At 33.2% G+C, this 24,674-nt stretch overlaps 2 protein-coding genes across 9 annotated transcripts in view; one reads left to right on the top strand and one right to left on the bottom strand.

The window, feature by feature from the left end:
* LOC110106841 (phosphoenolpyruvate phosphatase) overlaps positions 1-8,026 on the bottom strand; it is a 31,001-nt gene extending 22,975 nt beyond the window's left edge. Inside the window, exons 1-4 of one of the 2 annotated variants that reach the window (XM_020836892.2) lie at positions 7,872-8,026; positions 6,141-6,347; positions 3,598-3,798; positions 3,103-3,214 (exon numbers count right to left, since the gene is read on the bottom strand). In XM_020836892.2, coding sequence (XP_020692551.1) covers positions 3,103-3,214; positions 3,598-3,798; positions 6,141-6,332 — 505 coding nt within the window. In that variant the 5' untranslated portion in view covers positions 6,333-6,347; positions 7,872-8,026. Of the gene's footprint in view, positions 1-3,102; positions 3,215-3,597; positions 3,799-6,140; positions 6,348-7,685; positions 7,749-7,871 lie in introns of those variants that run through there. The other variant, XM_020836891.2, reaches the window with a different exon arrangement.
* Positions 8,027-15,734: 7,708 nt separating this feature from the next.
* Positions 15,735-24,674, top strand: part of LOC110106837 (formamidopyrimidine-DNA glycosylase) — a 17,284-nt gene continuing 8,344 nt past the window's right edge. For 3 of the 7 annotated variants that reach the window (XR_003701578.1, XM_020836886.2, XM_020836885.2), the window contains exons 1-5: positions 15,735-16,130; positions 16,198-16,255; positions 19,919-19,987; positions 20,091-20,216; positions 23,561-23,611. Coding sequence is in view for 6 of the 7 variants with exons in the window: in XM_020836886.2 (XP_020692545.1) it covers positions 15,850-16,130; positions 16,198-16,255; positions 19,919-19,987; positions 20,091-20,216; positions 23,561-23,611 (585 nt within the window). In the remaining variant the exon portion in view is untranslated. The remainder of the gene's footprint in view (positions 16,131-16,197; positions 16,256-19,918; positions 19,988-20,090; positions 20,217-23,560; positions 23,612-24,674) is intronic. The other 4 variants (XM_020836880.2, XM_020836882.2, XM_020836883.2 and 1 more) reach the window with 3 other exon arrangements.

The raw sequence follows: 24,674 nt of genomic DNA, 5'->3' as shown, positions 1-24,674 counted from the left end.
TGTAAGAGGGACAAAAAATCTTAGAGATATGATACACGTATAGCAGGTGGGGCAAAAGAACCCCTAATGAGGCAAATGTGACCTCCATGTTGTTCAATGACGATAATGTCATATTTACCTGGGCTCCATTGAACATATTGATGAAAGTTTAGCCAAATCTTTAAAATATCAATATTAATATTCGGTATAGATTTCAAAGTAAGTAAATGTTAAAGCTAGCTATCATTTTATGATGTTTTATAAATAATGTCAAGTTTGTTTAATTTATGATTTCAATATTGTGAATGTTTTAATCATGCAATTTAACCGCTATTTAAATTTGCATAACTTATTAAGCCTCGTAGCTTATCAATTATTTCATATTGGTTGTTATCAAAGAAAAGGAAAGGAAATGATTTATGCAGATTAAATTACAAATTATTTCATTTTATATGCTAGTGTTTAGCTCTATTTATAAGTCTAGGATTGTAAACAGTTCAGTAGTGAAATATTTTGGGATTGTATTAGTGGCTCTATAAATATTTATTTGATGTAATTTGAGTTATTAGATGTTTCCGTTTATATAGTAAATATAATGTTGTTGGATGTTTTATATAAATTTTTAAATGATGAAAAATATCATATATTAAATAATAAAAAATATTATGTTTATTTGTATAGCACTCTACAAAACAAATAAGAGGTATTGTTGGGTGTTATACATTGACCCATCCAGAACATCAAAACCACCAAGAAGAAGCCCATATTGTCTTATTCACCATATGAATGCAAAGTACAAAATTAACCCGTGTGCGATGCAATGATGAATAATATACATATCCACGCGACAATGACTTGTAATAAAGAGTCAATATACTTCAATTTCTTATATATGTATATGCGAGCGCACGCATGTTTATATGTTAAAAGAAATTTAAACCAAACCCATCATTGTTTCCACATTAAATCCCGAGAATCTTGTAGCCATCTTGTACCAGCATCGAATCCCATCCCGTGTAAGATCCAAAAAAAAAGTTCAAGTATGTAAGATTTAAATTAAATAATTCTATTTTACTAAACTTATTTTTAAAGTTTAATGATAATTGGTTCTTCTTTTTTTCTTTTTTCTTCCTCACTCAGTGATGGCCATTTAAATAAAAAGTTTAATGATAATTGGTTGATAAATTAGTATTAAAAGTAATTAATAGTTAAGTAAATATTAATATTTATTAAAAGTAAAGGATTTTATTAAATTAAATAAGTAGTTATTCATGAATAGATGCTTTTAAACAGATGAATGTGTGAGAAGAGCAGTTATACATGTGGGCCTCTCATCCACTCCTCTTATTCGGAATTCACAAAAGACAGAAAAATTCACACAAGTAGGCAGTGGGAAGGAAGAAGTGTGAGTGAGGAGTGGTATTGGAGTGGGACACAGTGCAATTCACGGCGGTGCAATTCACGGCAAAGTGAATAATAGGAGAATTCGGCACAGTACAGGCAACGGCTGAAGGAAAATTCTGGGAGAACTGTAGCAATTCAGAGTAAAGGAAAGCACAGCACAGTGCAAGGAAGGTTCAGCTTAGTGCAATGTAGGAAGGCTTGGGTGCAGGTATTTGTGGAATTATAAAATTGAGTTTATTTGAAAAATTGTGGCAAGGATTGAATGTAAATTAATTGGATTCATATAATGAATTGTAGTTTGATGTGAGTGTGCAAATTAATTGAAGGAACAGTGATTTTGTGTGGTGTTTTGGAGCCGTGGAAAGAAATAGTAGAAGAAAAAAACAATAAAAGGAAGGAGGTAAGAAATTTTAATGTTAAGTATTATCTTTTCGATTTTCTAAATTTAGAAATGAATATATATATATATATATATATATATATATATATATAGGAGATGTGGAATTGGAAAAGATAACTCGTTAAGGAGATAAGTAATGCAAGTTTACTTTAAAAATATATATTGTTATTTTTGGTAGACTTGTACACTAGCATTTAATGAAAATTCAAAAAAATAGTTATAAAAAGAGAGTGATGTTATGAATGCATGTTCACAGCCAAGTATTTATGTACGAACAACTACATGCAAATTAGAAAGATTCATATTTAAAATAAAATGTAATATGATCATTTAAAGATTTTTCTAGTTTGTAACATTTTGAAAATAAGTAGAATTCTTTACATGTGTCATACACCTCTTAATGCAAACAATATAATAGCTATATTATTATGAAAGTATGCAGCCTTATAATACAAATAAGAACTATGAATATGTGAAATTTATTGAATATCAAATTAATAAAGATTGATTATAAAATGATATGAAACTTACAATTACAAGTGAGGCAAAAGGGATCCCATGTATAATACTTGTAATTGTAGGTGTGATAAAAGGGACCCCATATATGAAACATGCATAGCATGTTAGGCAAAATGGACCCCTAAAGAGACAAAAAGTGACATCTATGCAGTTCAATGACGATAATGTCATGTTCATTTGGGCTCCATTGAACATTTTTATAAAAGTGTACAAATCTTTAAAAGGCTAATATTGATATTCTGTAAACTTCAAAAGAATTAAAAGTTAATCCTAAAAATGATTTTATATTATTTGCAGATAATGGTAAGTTTATTCAATTATGATTTCAATATGGTTATTTATTATAAATTTGTATTTAAATTATTATTTAATTTGCTGACTTATTGAGCCTCAAGAGACGACTGTAATTCGTGCTCAGATGCAACAGTGGTGCACTTACAGAGAAGGTCCTGTTTCATTAGATCAACTATTTTGACAGCCTACTGGGTAGAGCTATATTAAATTTAGCACAAGTTGACTTCATGAAGTTGAAGATAAAGAAAAAACCGCATGGCATAGTTAACTCCATTTAAAATATGACAATTGCTGAGAAAGCCAGGAGTGTCAAGTAGAGAAGATAAGACCTAACCGGTGTGTAAAGACTTAGAAAAAAACACAAAAAGGTCTATTCTGATAACAAGGCTAATAATCCAAGACGGCATTCAGATAGGTTTTTTAGCATTTCGGTTCTCATAAAAACAAGCTAAAAACATTGAAGTAGTCAACCTAAACTAATGTAACAAGTGAAATGGCAAACTTACCTATTATACCGAAGGTGTAGGAAGCATCTGCGTCAACCTCTGGAGGTGTTTCAAACCAGAATTCTCGAGCAGAACTGCCAGTTCCAATCTTATAGTAATACTTGGTGTTATGCTGTAATGAAAACATCAAAGTGCTGAAAATTATAATGTATTGAATCAAGTTCTCTTAGTACTGTACAAAATGTTCAGCTAAGAATTGAGGAATAAGATTTTCATCAGGAAAGTCATGCTCGTAGCCAAATAAACTACTTAATCAATCAACAAAAAAACATAGAGCTCATAAATTTTTTGTTACAGTAAGTATTTGCAGATCAATTTCTAAGTTTCATAGTTAATGACAATCAAACGTTGAATTAAACTTCAAAGAGTACACAAATTTCAGATAATATGTGCATTCTATCCTGACCATTAATATATATATATATATATATATATATGCAGCTCTATCTTAAATAAGAAAATCATATTTATATGTAAATGCACAAGTGAAAATACCTCAAGTCCACTAAGAAGGCAGTGGTGAATGTACCCAGATCTGTACTTGTAGAAAGTATAGTTTGTATGCGTTCCCTGAGCACTAAGATTATATTGATTCTTCGATGTTCCATAAAGTACTTCACTAGACCCAGGCTCGATCATGTTCACCCATGAGACAATGACAGCTTTCCCGTCATAGTCACCTTGGGTGATATGAACCTGAAAGGACAATAAAGTAGATTTTGCAGAATATTAGTTTTACGATATAAAGATCATAAATTAAGAACTTACAGCAAGGGAATTCAAGGGTTGAAGCCAAATTTTAGAATAAAAGAAAGAATTGAGAGAAACAGAAGTCAATGTTAGGTATCAATGCTGCATCGGTTAGTTTTCAAATTATAAAATGCACTTGTCTCCACGAAACTAAAACATGAGTTAACTGAAATTCGAAACAAGATGCATTTAGGTTACATCAATTGAGAACCGAGAGTATAGTAGACAATTTACATGAAGTGGAAATAAAAATATGCAACTTAATATGATAGAAGATCAAGATATGCCTGTAGAATATGTATTTAGAAAGCATGTTCGTTATGTCATACAACAAAGTCAAAAGATGAAAAATGACCGCCTAGAACTGGACCGGTCCCAGCTGGACCGGTCCGGTTCTACACCCGACGGTCCAAAGCCGGGCGGAACCCGCCGATCGCACAAACCGCGGACGAAGGAGCGGGCTAGGCGGCTTTTGAGCGTTTCGTTGGAGGGAATTTTTGAATGAAGAAGGTGTTTATGTAATTTGTATCTTTCCTTTTGCTTTAATTAGAGAGTTAAGAGAGAATTAGGGATTATCTTGAATTTGAATTATTTTGAGATCTAGGTTTTGGTGTCTTGGGCTCTTGGCTTCGCCGGAGATCTTTTGGAGAGTTTTTCCTTCCTCTCGAATTGAAGGAAAGTTGTATCTTGCAAGTGCTTTTCATCCGTTATCAAAATAAAAGCGTTTGTATTGTTTTTTCCTACATTTTTTTAAAACTAACTTTTATATTATGATAATGAGATTACTTGTTGAATCAATCTTAAAATATGTAGGTATCACAATTAAAATTTACAGCAACATGCAATTAAATCATGAGCATAAAGATTGAGATGGAGGTAGTGCAACCAAGTCAAACCAACTCGTGAGCCAACTCGGGTTCGACTCGATAACAGGCTTGACGAGTTCAGCTTATCGAGCTCGCGAATTGAGCTCGAACACAATTTCGAGCTCGAGGACTTATCGAGCTCTAGTTCGAACAGCCCTCCGCTAAACTCACGAGCTCATCGAGCAGCTTGCGAAATCACGGCGGGAAAATAAAACCGCGGGGCTTGTACCTGAGGGAAAATGAAACGCGGGGCTTGTGCCGGTGGGAAAATGAAAACATGGATGTGGGCGGCACATCAAGCGCCAACGCGGGCAGCACGAAGGATGCAGATGCTGACGCGGACACGGGCAACACGTCAGGCACGGACGACAGTGACACGAATGACGCAAACGCGAGCGACACGTCAGAAGCATACGACAGTGGCACGGCGGACGCAGGCAACACATCAGGCACAGGCACGGGCGTGGGCGGTACGATGAATGCGGACGTTGACGCATACGCTGGTGTCAAGTCGGATGCGGAGGACAGTGCCACGATGGACGCAGATGCTGACGCGAATGTGTGCAGCACGACGGACGCAGATGAGCAGCTCAAACTGCGGCTCGACAAGCTCATTTTCCCTTGCCTAGTCGAGCTCGAGCTCAATATTGACAGTCAAGCTCGACTCGACTCGTTTACACCCCTACATGGAGGAGAGCAATGAAATATCAATCATAAAGGTTGAAAAGATAACAACTTGGAGGATGAAAATAGCCCCTTGACAGTATTGTGAGATTCTAAACTTCGACAACATTTTGGTTTCGAAAAATGTTAAGCTTCAAAATACCTGAGATATTATGGTATCATTTACCAAAGAATTCATGAAGAAAACAACAAACGTATTAGATGTTCTGCTCGTGTGCATTCACTTCTTTTTTTTTCAAATGAAGTCATTAAACATAGAATATTTAGATATACTTGTCTTTTCCAGCTATAACTAAAAAATGAGGATTCATAAAATTGATGCTAAATAGTTGTGCTAAGGTTGATGATGATGATGACAGGGAAAAAATGAGATCTCTCACATGAACCTTTTACAACATATTTTATCATGCCCAACCAACCCAAAATAACATTCTAGGTTCCATGTAAAGATGAGATGCCTAAAATCCCCCAAATAATTTAGAAGAATGGCAGCTCTCAAGTGATGAAATGTTGGGTGACTAAAACGGAGAAGAATCACAAGAGTATTATGTAATAAAAAATACCATGCAAATTTAGAGGATAGGGAGAACAATAAAGGAACACCAACCAGCAATTTTAACTCAAGCAGTGTCTGAGTGAATTTTTCATGATTAAGTATATTACCATGCAAAAAATAGCTTGAAGAGTGAATAAAAATAATGTTTTGCTAAATAACATACGAATGCTACATGGAATTACCTGTTGTGGGGCATTATAACCCTCTGGAATTGAAAACTCCGGACTATCCAATGGTATGTCTGTAGAAGGCCATTCTGACCGTATGAAAGAGCTTGTGAAGCCTGATAAAACAATTTCAACAAAACATATCAAAACAAAAGAACGGACGAGAAGACATAATAAGGGTATCCTCATCCTGAAAATCTTCAACATGTTGATCCTGCAAGCCTGAATGAGTAATAAACCGTGTTAGCCTTCTTATCAATCAACAGGAGGACAAACACTTTTAACATGATATAATCTGCAAATTTTTTGCTCCTAAGCCATTGGAACTCAGACAGGTTCATTCATAAACATAAACCACTTTGAAGCTACCAATGAACTTAGTGAACAAATAATCAGTGCAGGGAAATGACAAATCACATTTTTGTTCAGGACAATGAAAATCGAAACATAATAAATAGAGAATCTGGATCTATTAAGTTACACCTCTAATATAGAAATCCCAAATTCGAGTCACAAAACAACCTCTTTGCAAATGGATACAAAGAGAATTTTATCTCAAACCCTCCCCGAACACTACATTGGTCAGAGCAAGTGCACTAAAGTAAAAATCTCACATGCATACATGTTATTTCATGAAGATGAAGTTAAGAAAAAACAATTACTTAAGGAAAAACTAGTTAAGATAAAAAGTGAGGAAGGGGAAGAGAGAAAGAGAGAGAGTAATATTAGATTGCATTTTAGCATACAAGTTAACAAATTGGATGATATTCACCACACTTGTCTACGCTGGCATGGAGAGCTTACATTATGAGCACGTGTGGGGGTTGGGTGGGCCCCATGTAGGAAGCCATGAAAAAAAATCTACAAAATTTAAAGCAAGTATAATAATTGAGCAAGCAACATATTGTGTCCTACTCTTTTATAAAAATCCATAGAGGACGAATCTTATCCAAAAACAAAATACTGTGCAGAACGACAATGATTTTCTCTAATAAACTAGGTTTCTAAACCTAAACGGCATTATTGATTTGGTAGAGAAGTAATTATCACTTGTTTACCGGTTATAAAATTTTGTTCGGCACATTTGAAAAACAGGTTTTAGGAAGTGCTAATTTTGGTTTCGCTCATTCTGAGTATGAAAATAAAATCCTCACGATTTAGGGATTTTTTTAAAGTTATTTGTAGATTTGAAAATCCATATTGAATTCTTCTTACATTCAGTCACATAACAGAATCTAGGAGATTCATTATTTTCAATAGCAAGTTATATAACTTTAAACAACAAAATTGTCCCGGAAGTTCTAATGAATAGAAGGAAGGAAGAGAAAACCTACTTTATGTACCCTAAAAGGAACAGTAAACCAAATTCATTGATCAATGGCTACCAATGATGAACACATTCCACGTCACGGATTATAGAAGATAATTGCTAGAACAAACAAAATAAAGCAAACAGACAAATAAAATATGGGTATTAAAACTAGCTTTTGTCTTAAATACGATCCAGCAAACTTCAACAGAAAAAAAAAATGAAAAAAGAACAAAACCAGCAAGCACTTCCTTGATCAATGGCAACCAATGCATCGTCACATCAAAGTAGCGATCCATCACAAACCACTACAACCCCATTTCCTTGCAGATTCAAACCCCACAGACGGAACATTATCAAACTTTCTATGCCCATTTGTGTTTCTTCGGCAGAATATATAGAAAAAAAGAAAAACTTGCAGTGGCCGGGGCACTTACAGCTCGAAGAAATAGGACAAGATTTTAGGGTAAACTGCGCCTTCACCCGCTAACCAGCAGTAGCGTGCCGAGAAGCAGCCTCTCTTCAGGTATATTCTCATTCGGATCTGTGATCATTTTAAAGGAGGAAGATGAAAAAATAAATCCTATTAAAAAAATCAGTTCTATTATATAAAAACCCCTGAAAATAGAGAATAATGCGTTTGTAGTAAGCTGTAACTTTATGTAAATTATTTAAGAAACAGGGGTTTTATGGAAACTAGAGATGGTTGCTTGAAACTTTTAAATAGAGATTGGCTCGGTGTCGGGATCAGCGTGGCGACGAAGAGAACCTTAGATGGTGTCACCGAAGGTGAGAGTAAAGTTCTACGGGATTTCATGAATCTTCCAGCATGGCAGCATGGGAATGGCGGCTGTGGACCCCCCGATGTTTTGGTGGATTGGCGGATGCTGGTGGGTGATTTTCCGAGGATTATATGTGATAGGCTTTTGGCGGGCTCGTCATCACCACGCGTAAGTGGTACCCAGATTGATCGACCTGTTCACATGAATGAGAAATTATTGTCTATATAATCCGAAGGTAAAATAAGGTTTGGATGCTGCATATTTATTATTTATTTCATTATGTATTTTTTTATGTATAATTTATATATGGCAAATAAGTAGTAAGTAAATAATACTCACTAAATACTCACTAAATATATAATAAATACGTAAAAAAATTATGTATCAAAAAATACGCAATAAAATAAGCAGTAAATACGCAGCATCCGAACCTTATTCTGCGTTCGGATTGCGTACACAATAATTTCTCCAACATGGATAAAATTGAAAAAAAAAATATTTTGAATCTCAAAATTTTAAGCTTATTACTTTATTTTAGATATATTATATCTATAAAATATGTAAATAATAAATATTATGTTAATTTGAAATTAAAACTAATAATTAAAAAAAAGGATGAGGGCAACTTTTTATAAAAATGATTATAAAATTAATATGAGAAAATTAAAATTTTAAAAGTTGCTATAAATAATTATTTTGCAGCATGAAATATTTTAATATTAAAAAAAATAATAGCCAAATAAAAATTATAGTCATGAGACTCTTAACATAAAAAATTAGTAAAAAGTTTAAAAAGCTATTAATTGAAATCATAGTTTTCATATTTTAATTAACTTTCTTATAAAAAATAGGTAAAAATATTTTTGACAAACTATTATTAAAATATATTTTATTTTTATATATTTTAAATTTAATGAAGTATTAATTAACATTTATATAATGCTTACTTTAAAACAAATTGACTAAATACAAAATTCATCTCGATTAACATTAAATATGAAGTTTCAAAATTAGCCTATAATTATCCCAACGGATCAAAGAGAGATCGACCAGAAAAACCCATAATAAATTATCACGAATTAAATAATAATAATAATACATAAGAGAAAAAGAGATAAAATTTAGATCGATACTTCATAACAAATTGAAATAATATATTTTTGATGCTTCGTCATACATCTCTGAATAATTGAATCTCACGCTTCATCTGGAATAGCTTTTTTATTATTTTATTTTCATATTGCAATCATAATTTTTGTTTGATTATTTATTTTTACTGCTTTCATGATATTTTTATGCTAGAAATTATATTTTTCAGCTTTTAAAAATTTATTTCCCGCATAGCAGCTTTATAATTAAATTTATAAAAAATTGTATGGGCTCCAAACAAACTTTTGCTCAATTCAACCATAACTTAGATCAACTTGGCATTCTATTTAGTATTGCATCTAGTCAAATGTGATTATAAGTTTGCTCGTTCTAATTATTTGTTGATGATAAGCTATAACAAATGATAAGGCAACCACCGACATCTGCTCTGATATCATGAAGAGAACAAAGCATATAGGAGAAGAAGGAAAGCAGAAAGGAAAAGCGGCTACAACCAAGAGTTGACTTCACACACATTTCAATGATACAATAATAGATTATATAAGATGTAAAACAAAATAAGCATTAAACTAGTGGTTGAGATCATTCAAACGATTGGAAGTGAACGACTCGGATGAAGATTGTCGGGGAATCTTCTGCTCTCAGTAGGGGAGTGATAGTGTGGCTAGCAGAGCAGACGTCGATTGATGGCTTATCAGTTGATTGTCAAATTAAAAATAAATACTAAATTATAAAATGATTTTAATAACATGATCAATAAAAATTTAATTCATTAAAATTAGGTTTAATTGAAATTAATTTAAGCTTTCAATATAGACCTATTTAAAATTATACGGTAAAAAAAGGAGTAAATTAACGTTGATAATAAAGCAATACATCAATAAAGAATCAAGATTAATTATTCTATGCAGATGCCGAATGTCGTTCGGAGACCAGCCAGATTAATGCACCACATCATCTCTCGCTCAGTACTGCTGACGTGACGTAAAGAGAAAGTAACTTAATATTGTAGTTATAGAGAAAGTAACTTAATACTCTAGTTGCAAAAAATATCTTTCTACTATAGAAACTTTTTAAAAATAATGAGAAAGCAGCAACCAAACAAAATATTGAATGATATCGTAAAGACAAAGCAGTTAGAAAGTTGTCCTAAATAGATGTTAAATATTTCAAGATAATCAAAATCGTATAAAAGCATACTCCACCTCAAGCATAGCTACAGAGCTAACACTTAACAAACTTAGAAAAATGGAGCAGCCGCCTCCACCTCCAAAGCACATCAAAGAAGAACCATTAGATTACAACAAACAAAGCTAATCTCAGGCCCACACATGTAAAGCAACTCATCACTTGGATTATTTAATTAATCATGCATTTAAATAAAATTTTTATGAATTAAATAAAAATATACATGTAATCCTTTTAGGTGAGTCCTTAGCATCTTGATGAGATAAAGCATGCACTAGAAACTGAGTACTTGATTAACTTTGACTTGGCCCCGGAGTGAAAGCAACTAATTCTATCATTTTTTATTTGCCAACATTTCTTTGGGAGGGCCCCGCATTCATTCTTGATTCTCTTGATGGTCTTTGACTCAAAGTAGGGTATTTTTTAGCTATATGTCCAGGTTGATGACACTAGAAGCATGTGTTTATCCCAAAAAGATATTCTCCCTTATGTTACTTTTCATATTTATTGTAGATATTCATGCTCATTTGACTCCCATTGTTACTATGTTTTGTCTTCTTCCAATTAGACTTTTCATATTGTGAAATTGATCTATTGTAAGAATCCTGGGAAGTTTTCATAACATCAAGTCATTAACATTCTTCCTCTTTTGAAATTAATGTCTCCTTTGGGTATTTTGTATATTCATTTATACTTTTCTAGCTCTCTCCACCAATAAAGAATAATCTTTAATCCCCAAAGGAACAAGAGCTTCCTAATAGCATCTTTCAATCTAGATAAAAATTGAAAATATTTCTATATTATGAACTAATCGAGAAGCATATCTTGATAAAGTATGGAATTCTACTTCATACTGCATAACAAATCTATCTCCTTGCACCTGTCTTAGAAATTTATCTTGCATTTGCCTTCTCGCAGAAAGAGACGCAAATTAGTCTTTGAACACGTGAGTAAAATTATCACATTTGATCTGAATGCTAGGTATCCCTCAAAATCAATTATGGTGCTAACCCATCCGCCACATTGAATCCTCACCATCAAGTACAACTATTTCTAATGAAATATTCCATCCATCTGGACATAACATCACCTCTAATATTTTCTCGATCCGTAGTAACTAATTCCATGCCTCAATTGGTCACTCAACGCCTTTAAACAATAGTAATATTGTATCCTATAATAGCTTTAAATGTTTATCCATAGTTGTTATATTATTACTACAACTTCCTGATGGTTGATTTTTTTAACCCTAAATTAGTTAAGTCATTATCATGGGTGGATCTACAGTGGGGGCCCTGGGGGCATGGCCCCCATTGGCCCAACAATTTTAATCAAGCCATTTTAAATTATATTAATATAATAATTAATATATAAAGATTAAATTTAATTTTACTAATCCCTCCGCCTCCGTCGTTTCAGCTCTTTTTCCACAGGACGTCATGTTGCGGTATTGTTCTGTGTTCTCTCTCTCTCTCTTCTTTATTTCCCTTTCTCTCTTTCTCGATCATACTTTATATCAGCCCAATATTACCGCCCTCAATACAGTTATTTATTTATTTATTTATTTGGGAATTAGGCATACCAGCTGATATCTATTATTCATTTTTTTTGAATTTTTTTTTTGATAAATCTTAGAGAATAAATTAATTAATTTAATAAGGTTATGTTTATAAATTTTTTTATTTATGATTTTCTTTAACAAAATGTGAATCATTATGTCAAATTAATTTAATAAACAATTAATTTAGAATTAGGTTGAATATTATATTATAATTTAAATATAATTAAATTAAATATAATTTAAAATTAAGACTTATTTCAATTAACTCAAATCAAATAAACTTTAATATAAAATTAATTTTTTTGACTTAATTCATTAACATTGTTATGAAAAAAATATTAATTTCTTAATGAATAATAAGATAGAGAGTGATATATCTATTCTGTTAATGGGATCAAATATAATTTTGGTTGTATTTTTTATGTTTTTTTATTAAAAACATATCTCGTGATTTGCGATTACATAAAAGAAAAATGATATTTTGAGAGTAATTTAATGACTAGTACTAATTTGTGTCCTCATTAAAAAAAATTTCTGGCTCCGCCCCTGGTCATTACTATTATCATTTATATCAATGCATCAGGATTAATAGGTAATATTTGGTATTATTCTTTTCAAATATTCTTAACTAAAATAAAATATCTTATAAAATTCATAAATTATTATAAAATCAACTTTCTTAACTTCAATAATCAACATACTTGCTCTTTTAATACGATTCATACCCTATTTAGTGCTCTGATGCACTTTTATCACGACCCAGCCCGGATACTCGAATTAACGAACCAGAAACGGACAACCGAATGATTAATTCATTTCTTTCAATTTCATAAATAGTTTATTAACTACATCCCATATAAAACTGAGGAGCCACTAATAAAAATATAAAATTTATGCATGGACTTAAACTAGATTTTACCTATCTCCATCCGATCGCTTTCTTCTATATATATATTTCTTTCTATCAGTCATTTCTATTTATCAAAAGGCATACCTGAAAATTCATTTAACAGTTTATGTAAAGTTAGTGGATAATTACAAATTGTGTTTAGTATTTATACATATATAAAATCATATTCAATAAAATTCCTCTTATATTTAACATGTATGTATATAATTACAAACTGTGTTTAGCATATATATATATATATATATATATATAATATTTCAGATGATATTAGTCCTTATTATATATTTATTATGTACAATATTGTAGTATTCATTTTCCCTTTTTCATTTAGTACACGAGCAGTCGAGCACCATCTAAATTTCTCACCAATGAAGATACAACCATTTAACATGAATGAGTATGTTGTGTCCTCAGTCAGTATCATAAGAATATGAACTCATGTATTTTTGTATGCATATATCTTTGCCCTTTTAATATTTTTCGTTTACATATTTAATTCTTTTCATATAATTTATTTCCATTACATATGCTTATTACTGTATACAATCATTTTTTTTAATACCATACATATAAATTTTAAGCTTTGATTACTTAATCATACTCAATTTGATGCATATCAAATAATTAAATATCAACAAATACATATGCATAATATAATATTAATTAAAATGACATAAAAGAAACTAAAATTACTATAAACAATATAATCAACCACTTCACTTGTTTTGTTGAAATCCTTTCCACACTTTCACATTTTCTATATGGTCTCTTTAATATAACACCTAAGATCATATATACAATTACATAAATTTGCATTGTTATTTTTACAACTTACTTCCATTATTATTCTCGCTTTACTTGGGCTTTTCCCCTCACGTACAAGTATGATATTCCCTCTAAATTTATTAAATTTTACATCGTAATTGAAAAACAACTACTATTCAAGATTAAATTTCTGCGCAATGATGGAGGAACAAATTTTTTAAACCGCACTCTACAAAATTACTTACTGTTACATTGTATATCACATCAAATAAGCTGCACCTACACCCTTGAACAATATAACATGTATCAATGCAAACATCACCATATGATCGAAACCACTAGAACTTTAGTACACATAGCACATCTTACTTACAACCTATTGCATAACACCCTCCTCACTATCATCTAACTCATCAACTACCGCATGCCTTCCCTAAACACCTCCAACAAATCACCACATCAATTACTAAACAAACAACCACCCACATACTCTCAGCTTCGCATTTCGGATGCGCTTGCTTTCCTCTCCTTACCCAGTTGCCTATCACAAACTTTCTCTAAAATCGCCACATTGTGTTTTCATTAACTACGCTGACTCCTATAAAAGCTACAAATGTCTTAACCCACCTCCGTCCGCCCTTACATATACTGCCACATCATTAATGACCAATCAATTTTCCTATATTCAATCAATCCACCCTTATATCCTAACTTAGCCTACCATCCACCCCCTAATCCTCATATACTAATTCCAACCCTCCTCCTCAAAGATCCCCACTTCATCCACATCCATAACACCTACAACACTTTCACAACGATATCATCCAACTCCAACAGAAACAACCACCCACCAATCAGATTCTTCATACTTTATCCATATCATCTTTATCATCCTCCCCCATTCACCCAAATCATCCAATGCTTACCCGTCTAAAAATGGGCTCCCTTAAACCCCATCAATTCCTAAACTAACATCACCACCTAACCACTCAATATGATCCCACCACATATGCCAAAGCATCCAAACACACATATTGGCGAAACAAAATGGCAACCAAGTTTCTAGCACTACAATAGCAAACACATGGATCCTCGTCCCTCTACCAACTAAACCAATACTAGGTTGTCGTTGGACTTTCAAAACAAAACGATAAGCAAATGGCTCCATCACTCGCTACAAAATTGGTCTGGTCTCAAGTGAGCCTCATTACAAGAAAAACAAATGTTTTCGATGGACAACAATTCGATGATAAAATCAGAATGTTAATGATTAAAAACTACTCGTAATGTTATTTTTTATTATTTTTTATCTTTTACTGCTAATGTTATATGAAAATAAAATAAAATTTTAACTAGGGCTAAAAAAATATTTTATATGCATCATAATATCTATGAATATCTTCTAAATATATTCATGTGAAAAAAAGTCCAAAATTTTTTATATTCACAGATTCATATTGCTCCGAATAAATTCGAATTCACAGGCATATTGGCCTAAAGTAAAAAAGAGGTAAATTGTTTGAAATGTATGAGTCTTGAAAAAATTGATATTTGATTTGAAGTAAAATAAATACATAATAAAATTTTGAAATTCAAAATACTTATTATCTAGTTCAACTTTGATATATTTAAATTTTGTAGATTTGATCAAATTCCAAATACATTATATAAATTTTATGTCACTTTCATGCCCACTAGCTACCGCCATCGACAATGGGAACAATCTCAGCCATCGTTGCCGGTTGCCACCCGCCACTTTACTCTGCATCTATCTTTGTATTAAAGAGAGTAACAAAATAATTAATTATATTTACTTCACACTCATTTAAATAATCTAAAATATTTTAAATATATAATATTTCTTTTTAAATTCTATTTTACTCAATATTTTTTTTTTTTTCGCAAATCAATGGACGCATAAATTGAAAAAAGCTAACCATCACCGGATAAAAAACAAAGCGAACCATTCACGGATGCCAAAGATTAATCCGCATTAAAAAATAATATATGAATTTTGCGGAAATGGTTTAGCCCGTCTCTCTGGAGTCTCAGCTTGGGTTTTAACAAGCGCGACAATCGAGATCGAAACCAACCGAAAGATGCCGGAGCTCCCGGAGGTAGAGGCGGCGAGGAAAGCGATAGAGGAGCACTGCACCGGCAAGAAGGTTCGACGCTCTGTCGTCGCTAACGACTCCAAGGTCATTGAAGGCGTCTCCCCATCCGAGCTTGAATCGGCTCTCGTCGGAAAGACTATCATTGCCGCACTCCGCAAGGGCAAGAACCTCTGGCTCCGCCTTGACTCTCCTCCCTTTCCTTCCTTCCAGTTTGGAATGTCTGGCGCTGTCTACATCAAAGGCGTGGCAGTCACAAAGTACAAGAGGTGAGTTAGGGTGAAAATGCGGATGTTTTGTTTCTTATAAGGTTTAACATTGTGGCGTTCTTTGTAGGTCTGCTGTCAGCGATGAGGATGAATGGCCTTCGAAGTTCTCGAAAGTATTCATGGAGGCATGCGGCTTTTTGATATCTCTTTGTTATTTACTTATTTACCTGCGCCTGTAATGCTCGTTCGTCTTGCAATGATTGATTTTTTTTAGAGAAGATGTGTGATTGTTTGTCTCTTACGAGCTGTTTGTTTTGGTGAAATTTAAATTGAATGAAGCGTTTTATGCTTGGCAGTTTTTAGGTGAGATTTACATAACTGCTACAAAATTCTTAGTTATTCATATATCTAACTTCCAATCTTCATATTACATTAAAATATTCATATAAAGTAATAATTTCTAAATTATATTATAAAGATCAGTAATATTAATTTATCAAAATCAAGGTTTAAAATTGCATAAATAAGCCTCGAGGCGGTGTGAGGCGTAAGCCTCACAGACTAAGAATTGCATAAATGAGAATTTAAGAATTTTAGCAGGTAAATAACATTAAGAGTCTATTATACAATAAAAACATCTAAATGACAAGTGAAATTAGTGGAAAACAAAAAAATAGATGCAATATAATAATATAAGCATCTCATAGCATAATTTAAAGTACAAAAGCACAAAATATAAGTATAAAAAAAAACTCCCAAAGTACAAATAAGAAAAAAACATATAAAATTCAATCATGTCCCATCATTAAATGGGCATTCAAGGGAATCTTTCTCCAATTGTATCTATGAATGTCATATTTTCATCATCTTCAATATTACTCACTTTTTTTCTATCTGTTCAATAAGAATGATTATTGTCATATTAATTGTATATATATATATATAGCACATAAGAAATTGTGAGATATCTTTGTTTGCTTGTTGTGCTATAGAATTAGTGGATGTATGCGGTGTGGTACTAGTGGATGTGCCCACTTGCTCTGCTTCGTCTCTCAAGACATCTACACTTAGATCCTCTAACTGCAGGTCTGATAATGACAAATCTGTCTCATCATCTATGAACTACTCATTATCAAACGTACATCATCACACACCAAAGGGTCCTCATCATCCTTCAACCCCTTGTTCCTCAATCTCCTATCTCTCAACCTCTTGTTATGCATAATATACACAAGGGAGTTCATTTTGAGTGTTGAAAGTCGATTTCTTCTCTTTGTTTGCACTTGACTATATGTACTCCAGTTTTGCTCGCATCCAGAGGAAGAATAAGTGAGACCCAAAACTCTAACTGCAAAATTCTGTAACTGCAATAATGAGGCGTACGCCTTAGCCAAAATTGCGCAATTACGCAATTGAGGCGTGCCTCACACTCCCTGAGGCATAAGCCTCAGCAAATACCAAAATTGCTTAGGCAATAAGGTGGCATGGGTCCAAATTGCGCAGAGGCGCACCTCTTATTGCGCAATTTTAAACTATGATCAAAAGTGAAATACACACTAAATTGCTGTATAAGTAAATATAAAGAATTAGGTGTTAGATATATAAGTATGTAATAATTATGTGACATATATGCAAATCCTCTTTTCTGTATTTACATAGAGTAAAACAACCAAAGTGCATCCAAAGGTGGGTCATTTATTAGTTTTTAAATTTATTTTTAACCCAAAAGTTTAAGTCTATAAATAAGGTCTAATCACTTGGTATTTCTACACAAACATATTTTTAGCTATTATAGTTCGGACTAAACTGAAAGCCACATGAGCCATAACAACCCTCATTGGTTATCACTCAGCCCCAATTGAAGTTTCTTAAGCCTCATGCACCAAAAGTTCACTAAATCATAAAGAGGCATGGTGGATTCATCTGCCCTTACACTTTGCTCAACTATGATAGAACTCATCAAAGATCTAGAAGAGCCACAATCCACATCAATCACCTGATCCCAGTTGAATCATCGACTTTGATACTACTTCGGGCTGTGAATCAAAATGAGATAAGAGTTTGGCCTGCCTGAACACTAATGATTAAAGCTATTTTTAATCCAAAATTTAAGTTTGACCAATCATTTGGTATTTCTATGCTAGCATATTTTTAAACTATCTGTAGTGGGGCGAGCTAACAGCCTCATGTCCCTTAACATGGGTTTGATTTATTGTTCATTTCAAAATAAATTTAGTCAAATTTGTGATATTAACTTTGGAGATGATTAATTTTAATCGCATTGCATTGAAATGTACCAAATGGCGTCTTGGATGAAGCATTGTTGTTGTAGGCAACCTTTTACGTTTTTAAATTTGTTGAATACACGTGCTGTGTATTGCATGAGAGAATCCCTTGATCATGAGAATGCCTTTTTTTTATTCCCTCTCTAGAACAAGGCGGGCTGCATTCTTTTCCTGAATTGCATATTCAAAAGGAAGCTTACAGGAAAGATGCATTATTAAAATTTTAGATTTTTTTTTTCTTGTGTTTGTTATTGTTCAATCTCCTAAGATATCAATAACCTCAAAATACACCCCTTCTTTTCGCTCTTTTGATTTTTGCATATATGAAAAATATTTTGCAAAATAAATTCAAATGTCGACCAGATAAATTTATGTTTTATTTGCACTGTGTACTTTTTAGGCATGCCCTAAAAGTGGAGCAAAAGTTAAGAGAAAACTGCATAGATCTAATAATACCTTTAGCTTCACGATAAAGATGCACACTGTTTTGCTTTTTGAATTTGCATAGCGTTATAAGTGTCTTCAGAAATTTTTATACAGTTCAAATATGACAAAAGCTTTTTCAATGTCATTAAGATGCTAAATCATGTGAAAAATTTGCTGAAGAAGCAAGAGTTCATGATCTTAAGCAGTTGTATGAAGAATATGTCCTGAACCTATGATATCTAGTAGTTATCATCTTTGTTCTAATTTTGGCAAAATAGAGAAAAATGATTCATGTAGCCGACTCCACGTAGTGGGATAAAGACTTGTTGTTGTTGTATTCAAGTGGCCTTCATGTGCTTGATAATTTTATTGATGTGATTTAAATGATTTAGTCAAGTTAAAAATCTGGTTCCAATTTTAGTTCAAAATATAATAAATGCATAAAGATGGGCTAAATTGCTGCATATTTCATATGGAATCCTCAATAAGCAGTTTTGCTGGCTAAGTAAGATAAGGAATTGCTAACCCCAAAACATTTCAGTATAATAAGCTAAAATGTTACCACAGCATATTTCAATAAAACAAGTCGAACAAGATTGTCAATTAATTAGCTTTTTAATGAGATTGGCAAACTAGATCCTATGAGATGAATTTGTAATACAAAATCTTGTCTTCATGAATTGCTTTCTAATTGGATTTCTGAGGTTTAAAGACATTGTAAATTAAGTGGAGGAACTAGATATTTCTCTTATAGATCCGTTACTTTAGAACTAGGAGAATTATAGAAGATGTTCTTTACACACCAGCAGCCGAGAATGATGCTGGAAATGACTGAATGAAAGCTTATTCTTGATTTGATGGAGAAAGATCTAAAACTTGGGCTCCCCGGTGATCGTAAAATGCAGGAAACAATTTGTTTGTTGAAGTATATAAATTAAAGTGAAGAAGGTTATTTGTTGGTCTTCTGAAGCAGCATCAAAAAAGATAAGCGATTATTTGACTAGTATTTGCCATGTTTTCTTGTCAATCAAACCTAATTTATTCTTTTTCTATACTTGCATTATATTAAAATTTATCATTTTCTTGTAACTTTATTTTAATTTCTGATTCAATCATGTATTTTCTTGCTTCATGCAGCTAGAAGATGGTTTAGAGTTGTCGTTTACTGATAAGAGACGTTTTGCCAGAGTTCGCCTGCTTCAAGATGTATTAATCTTATTTAACTTATACTGTTATATTGATTATTTGCCTGCACCACTTGCACCTTATGGGTACTTCGTTTAGTGTTCCTGCTAATGCATTCCTGCAGCCAGAGGCGGTGCCCCCAATTTCTGAACTTGGTCCAGATGCTTTGCTAGAGCCTTTGCAAATTGAAGAGCTTGTAAATGCTTTGAGGAAAAGGAATACTGCAATTAAGGCCCTATTGCTTAATCAGGTGGACACACGTTCACTTTTTTTTTGTCCTGCTACTTGCGTGTTGATTAATTTCTTGAAAAGAAGTAAAAAGTGAAGGAAATTTTTGGAAGTTAAGATGTTTTTTTTATGTGAAACTAATAGTTATTAGTTAATTTTGTTTGAATATTATGTGATACGCCAGAGTGATGGGCTCTTATTGGTCTATTATGCAAACTAATATAGATGTAGATGAGGATATAATTAGTGTGGTTAAAGTTGGATGATTGATAGAGAAGCATATCTGGAGCACTATGTACTAAGAAAATCCATGAAGACTTAAAAATAAATTTAATAATTTTGAAACTAGGTTGATCGAGTTTTGTGGATTAAATTATTATGAAGAACTCACCAAAAATTAAGTTGACTTTGGCAGAAATAAATATGCTAAGATAGTCTTGTTAAAACTATGATGGATAGGGAGAAATGCTTATAGCAAAGAAATATCTGGACTATCATTTTTTGAAGATAATATATCAGAAAATATAATTAATTAATTTGTTAATAACAAGCCAAAATATTGACCAATAAGTTCGATATATTTTTGTGAATAATAATAATATGGCTGGGAAATCTAGTCAATTGCACTTGTGTGCAACAAGGCTGGTATAAAATTAATGTTGAAGGGTTAGAATGAGAAGTCTTTGACAAAGTTGTGCAAAAAATCTTGCATAAAATAGATTTATTTTCAAAGCAATTTTTTTAAAGTCAATGGAATGAGTATAGTATGAATGAATTTCAAAGATTTGACAGATGCGATTTAAAGGAAAAAAAGATGACATAAAGAAAATCCATTTGCTAGATGGGGAGATACTAAAAAGCTCTCATTTATAGCACCTTATTTGTAGCATAGTGAATCTCGGTGAATGATGGTAAAATTTCTTTATTGTCATCCCCTCTTGGCAAACATGATTTGATGCCTCCTATCTACTTATGCTTCACTAGTGGAATACTATCATCATAATCATAAAGCTACATCGAAGTTAGGTTGTCGACATTCTCAACAGTAAGGTGAATACGAGGGGCTAACACTTGGAGAATTGGGATCATTGTTCTTTCATGTAGACGAGGAGTTGATCACATCTTTGGGGCTTAGGAAAACAAGGAAGAGATCTAAAGGGTTTGATTGCATGATAATGTTTAGAGTTGATTCTAAAATTTGTGCTCAAACTTGATCTGAAAAAGGAGGAATTGCAAATAATATGTTTGAAAGTAGATTCTAATCACTTGTATGCTCCCTCCGTACCTCAAAGTAAAGATTAATAACAATCGATTTTCCTCAATTCAAGGTGAGTCTTGAAAGATTCAGAGTATATGTGTCCAAACAATTTGTAAGAGGAATAATAGAAAGGTATCCCTCTAAATTTAACATTTGTCTAATAATTGTAAGTGGTGGAACCAATCTACACATTATCTAGAGGAATAGTAACATCCATTTTATCTTCGCTGCAAATGGTCTAGAAAGTCAAGTAGCAGCAGCTTCTATAGTAGGTGATGAGGGTCGAGTCGGAGATGGAGATGTTGAATGCCAAAAATCGAGGGGTATCCAATAAGGTTTGTGATGAGGGTCGAGTTGGGGGATAGAGATGTTGAATGCCTACAAGAGTGACCCGATATAGTTGAAGGTAGAAAAGAAGTGAAAAATGGTTGACGAGCATAATTGATAAGGTTGCGATCCATGAAAAGGTTGGTAGTGATGTTGCATAGATTAGGCCATAATGCTAACTCCAGAAGAAGTCGATTACCAAGGAGGGACCCTTGAGAGGGACCGCATGAATGATAGTAGAATGGCATGCCACATGCAGCAACGAGTGGACTCAGCACAAGGGTTCACACTAGTGAGAGAGCGAAGATGCTAGCATGGGCTATTAGCATTTGGGGGGAGTGGGAGGATGAACCATGTAGGCAAGCAATGCGCGAATGCACATGCAAGCAACTTGTGTGAACATGAGAATGGGTGAGCTATGCTGGTTGCAAGCAAGGCAAGGGTGAGCATGAGCTCGAGAGAGCTTAGGCGAGGGATGCCATCAAGGGATGAATGCAGGAGACTTGACGAAGCTTGGCTTATAAACATAAAATAGTGTTGAGGTGTCATGTAGCATTCAATAATGTCAAATTTAAATGAAAGTTTCATTAGACCGACCACAAATATGATCTGTGAGTCAAGGCATGCTAAAGAGAGGTGAATTGGGTTTGCAACCAGGACCATATTCTCTTAAAACTCTTTCAATTTAAACCTACACAATACGCAGAACAAATAATTGAGTCAATCACATCAAAACAGGCGTAACTGTATGCTGGGATGTTATGCTAAACAGTAATGAAGCTTGATGCTTATAGTGAGCTTGTGTGCTGTTATCAGGCATGCAAACAGCCACTACAGATAGATATTTTCCTGGATAAGCCCTTTGCTGTGTCGCCTAAAATAAAATTTGGAAACTCCGTGGGTGCTGGTTGAGAAGCTGGTCTTGATTAGAATTTCAGTTTGATTATTATATTTTCTCTCTACTTTCAAATTTTCTTTACGATCAGTGTTAATTTTTTTTTTATTTAAACTTTTGCCCATAGTAATTTATTTCTTAATACTGAGACAGCTGTGTTCTATAAAAAAGTTTCTTATTTACAAAATTGCTTCTGAAGTGCTTTTATTTATTGTAATGCCGCTCCAATCTTGGATAGCACAACAAAATTACCAAATTCCATTCCCCCTAATCTAAATGATTTGGTTGAATGATGGGACATGATGAATTTTTTCAAATTGATTATTGTATTTTCTCTCTCTGCTTTCAATTTCTGTCTTTATCTCTATTAAACAGTTGCTTTTTTTATCATTTAAACTTTTTTCCCATAGTAATGACCTATTCATTTTTTTAATATTGAGGAGAAATTACACGTGTATTGCCAAAATATTTTTTATTCATTGAACTACCTCTTAATTATTTCAATTTAATAATATCACCCAAATCTTGAATAGCACAACAAAACCACCAACTTGTATTTTAACTTATTTGTTAAATTGTTGATGATTTGGTTGTATCTTGCTCAAATACTTTGTTTGTTAGTTCACTTTAAACATATAGGTTGTACTTGTGTTAATAAGGAAGATTCCGCTTGCACATATAAATATCTCTATTATTAATCCATACTTTAATCACACTATTTCTTTCGTGGTTATATATGTTATTTTTACTGTATAATCTTTATTCCTAGCGTGTTCTTTCCTTTTTCTATTTCAATGTGCATCACATTAGTTCCTTGGTTATTTTTTTAATATTTTGACCTCTTCATTGGGAAATATTGATTTTCTATAACTTCTCTGTTTTCTAGAGTTTTGTTTCTGGTATTGGCAACTGGATTGCTGATGAGGTGCTTTATCAGGTCTGTGATTTTTTACTTCTCACTACAAATATTTGTTTTCTATTTATTGCTTTTTTTGTCATCATATTGTGGGCTCCGAAAAACTCCAATTTTTGGGATGTGTGATCCCGGGAGAATTTTCAGAAGGCAGATTGGGTTTTTAGATGAGACACTACCCAGAGATTTCGTCCTCATTTGGTGAGGACTTTTTGATCTGAGTTCTAGTTTCCTATAGGCGCAAGCCCCTATAGTTAATTACCCCTCCCGATAACGAGAGAGAACTTTCGATTAAGGCTAGTCGTTAAAGAGGTCGAATAGGTTATAAACCTGTCGTATAATAGCAATAATTTAGGGTTTAAGTTTTATATTTGAATTTTAAAGTTTGAAATTTGGAATTTAGAGTTTATCACCATAAACTTAAAACTGGTGGTGGGGGGAATGAAGACGAGCCCGATCAAGATCCCATGGTTCCGTCGTCCCGGGCTGTCATAATCCCTGGTCCACTTAGTCAGAGGAGGTAGTCGACCCAACCTGACAGAAGGCATCTTGTCGGCAGCCATGGGTTGCTTCGTCCAAGGATACCTTATAGACCCGGGTTGGTGTTTGTCTAAGGGGATATATATGAATCCACCTTAGCTGACAGAGGGCTTTATGCCTATAGAATATACCCTATGATCCATCGCTCAAGGGTTTGACGCCTTTAGGGAACATACGGGCTTTGGCCGTGATCGTAATATAATGGTGCCATTTCGCGGCAAAACCACCCGATCAGAGGGCACATGCCACGTCCCTGTTGGCAAGAGACTATTTGAGGATGAATCAAAGTGATACACCCGACATGCATTCGCTCTTTGTGAGCTGAGGTTAATTTCAAATTTATCACCCCCGACAAACGATTGCGGATGGTGGATGATTTTTTTTTTTTTTAGTTTTGAGTTTTTGGCAGATAGATTTTATTTCAAGAATTTGTGCTTTTGTTAGATTTCAAATTTGACCCCTCCGGTTGAGATTTCCAGTCAACACGGCCATCATCGGGGTGAAGTTGAGGTCGCTTGTATTTTTGTAGAATTTTGGGATGCATTTT

Source organism: Dendrobium catenatum, unplaced genomic scaffold (assembly GCF_001605985.2).
Source record: "Dendrobium catenatum unplaced genomic scaffold, ASM160598v2 fragScaff_scaffold_879, whole genome shotgun sequence".
NCBI classification, from domain to species: domain Eukaryota; kingdom Viridiplantae; phylum Streptophyta; class Magnoliopsida; order Asparagales; family Orchidaceae; genus Dendrobium; species Dendrobium catenatum.
This window is presented reverse-complemented; position numbering and strand designations above follow the sequence as displayed.